This window comes from Octopus bimaculoides, chromosome 1 (assembly GCF_001194135.2).
Source record: "Octopus bimaculoides isolate UCB-OBI-ISO-001 chromosome 1, ASM119413v2, whole genome shotgun sequence".
Lineage (NCBI taxonomy): Eukaryota > Metazoa > Mollusca > Cephalopoda > Octopoda > Octopodidae > Octopus > Octopus bimaculoides.
In genome coordinates, this window is record NC_068981.1 from 78,408,771 (window position 1) to 78,411,613 (window position 2,843).

Genomic DNA, 2,843 nt, shown 5'->3' on the forward strand with positions numbered 1-2,843 from the left:
CTGCGTGGCACCTTGGGCAAGTGTCTTCTACTATATCCTCGGGCCGACCAAAGCCTTGTGAGTGGATTTGGTAGACGGAAACTGAAAGATGCCCATCATATATATGTACATATATATATATGTATGTGTGTTTGTGTGTCTGTGTTTGTCCCCCCACCATCGCTTGACAACCGATGCTGGTGTGTTTACATCCCCGTAACTTAGCGGTTCGGCAAAAAGAGACCGATAGAATAAGAACTAGGCTTACAAAGGATGAGTCCTGGGGTCGATTTTCTCGACTAAGCGCGGTGCTCCAGCATGGCCGCAGTCAAATGACTGAAACAAGTAAAAGAGTAAACATACTAGACTGTTACCAGTGAACACCTGTAGATGTTGATTTGCAAAAATCTAGTTTGCTTGATGTGGGCTGTTGTGGAACTAAAAAACATTTAAAAAATGATAAATATTAACTTTAATATTTTTCTTGAATTTTCAGATATTGGTAATGACTGGGAAAACATTAGCAGCACAGGTCGTTTACAGTTGGTTCAACCTGACCTCTTACTTATCACTAACAGCAAACCGGATGATACGGGCGTCTATAAGTTTGTTGCATTCAATGAGATGGGAATCGTCCAATCTAAAATGTTTCTTAATGTTAAGAGTAAGTGATATTAGTTTTTGAAGCCTTTACACTAAAATCTGATACATATTGAAATAGAGGTAAAAATATTATATATAAAAATGATAGATAGATAGATAGATAGATAGATAGTATGTGTGTGTGTATATATATATATATGTGTGTGTGTGCATGTGTGCATCTATTTATTTGTTTACGAGCAGCCTTACCAATGGGGAACTCCGTCAGATTCAGGGAGTCTAGTGAGAGAAGCAAGACTATTCATCAGAAACAAATAACTCCTATACATATTGATGTGCATACATGTTCAAAAGGCAATGGGTAGCCAGGCATCACTAGTGGTGCATCTTCAGCTGCTCTGTGTGTGTGTGTGTGTGTGTTTATTTACACATGGCTGCATAGTTATGAAGTATGCTTCCCAACCATCTGGTTGTGGGTATAGTCCCACTGCATGACAGCTTTTAGGCAACTGTCTTCTATTATAGCACCAGGCCAACAAAGGCAATCTGCGCTGATTTGGTTGACAGAAACTGAAAGAGACCTGTTGTATGTTTGCATGTATCATCATCATCATCATCATCATCATTTAACGTCCACTTTCCATGCTAGCATGGGTTGGACGATTTGACTGAGGACTGGTGAACCGGATGGCTACACCAGGCTCCAATCTGATTTGGCAGAGTTTCTACAGCTGGATATATATATATATATATATATATATATATATATATGGATATATATATATATGTATGTATACATACATATCTAAATATATGTGTGTGTGTGTGTGTGCATACATACATGCAATCATACATATACATAGATATCTCTATATATATAAAATTATTTGTCCTGTCTGTCATGAGTTAACATGTAATTTTTATTTTCATTTTGGATTGAAAGCGATATATAATATTTTCTCAAAAGTAATCTTTCTTTCTGTAGTCAACTATAGTAACAGACATTTTATACCACCACCACATCATCTCATTTTGTATATGAATCTCTGTGTGTTTGCATGTTCATTGCATACGAGATAGTAAAGGACATTTTATACAACACATCTCTATCATTCTATTTTCATTCTGTCAATCATCCTGTCTAGCATTTACCATTGTAACCATGTCTGGTCCCCAAAAAATTATTACAGCTCCTTTCATTGTTTAGAATCTTCTGTACTAGTGTATTTATGTACACCAACACATAAACAAAATGTTACAAAAGCTGAAGGGTCAAACAAAAATGCTGTACTGGTGTATTTGTGTATCAGTAAATAATCATGTTGTAACGATTTCTGGTACCAAGAAGATAATTACAGCTACTTTCATTGTTTATGATCTTCTGTACCAGTGTATTTGTGTATCAGTAAATAATCATGGGTAAATACTTCGAAAGGACCCATTTGTACTTCAGTGTGAAATAATTTTTTTCCACAGATTTTTTCGAGTGCATTCAACATATCTGACCTCCAAACCCACCACAAGCCACTTTTTTTCTGGAAAAATAAGTGGGGAAGGGGTCAGAAAATTATTTCACAGCAAAATATCGGCAGGTATTTCTCACAAATAGCTGTTATATGGTAGTAGGGCATGCTAGAAATAGCAGCCAAATCTTTCCTTTTCAGAGGAAAGGTGTCATTTACGCATGATTTCAGTGTCACATTCATTGAAAGTATGTGAAATACCTTGGAAAAGAAAGATAAAACCTGCAAAATAAACTCCATTGGTGAGGAACTCCGAGGTCTCCCACCCCACCTTTCTTTTCCAGAAAAAATTGGCTTGCAGCGGGTTTGAAGGTCAGATACATTGAATGTACTCGTAAAAACTAATGGAAAAAAATTATTTCACTCCGAGGTACAAAAAGGTCTATTATGAAATATTTACCTAAGAAGAAAGGTGTCAAATTACACAAGCAAAGAGTATTGTGTTAAGGCTTTGAGTTTATAACCCGAGTGAAACCAGCTCCTTCTGCTTCTATATATATCATCATCATCATCATCATCGTTTAACGTCCGCTTTCCATGCTAGCATGGGTTGGACGATTTGACTGAGGACTGGTGAAACCAGATGGCTACACCAGGCTCCAATCTGATTTGGCAGAGTTTCTACAGCTGGATGCCCTTCCTAACGCCAACCACTCAGAGAGTGTAGTGGGTGCTTTTACGTGTCACCCGCACGAAGGCCAGTCAGGCGGTACTGGCAACGGCCACGCTCAAAATGGT

At 37.6% G+C, this 2,843-nt stretch overlaps 1 protein-coding gene across 5 annotated transcripts in view; it reads left to right on the forward strand.

Annotated features, from left to right (window-relative positions):
* LOC106871456 (protein sidekick-1) overlaps positions 1-2,843 on the forward strand; it is a 648,066-nt gene that overhangs the window by 434,508 nt on the left and 210,715 nt on the right. For all 5 annotated transcript variants that reach the window (XM_052967564.1, XM_052967565.1, XM_052967540.1 and 2 more), the window contains one exon: positions 476-643. In XM_052967564.1, the coding sequence (XP_052823524.1) occupies positions 476-643 (168 nt within the window). The remainder of the gene's footprint in view (positions 1-475; positions 644-2,843) is intronic.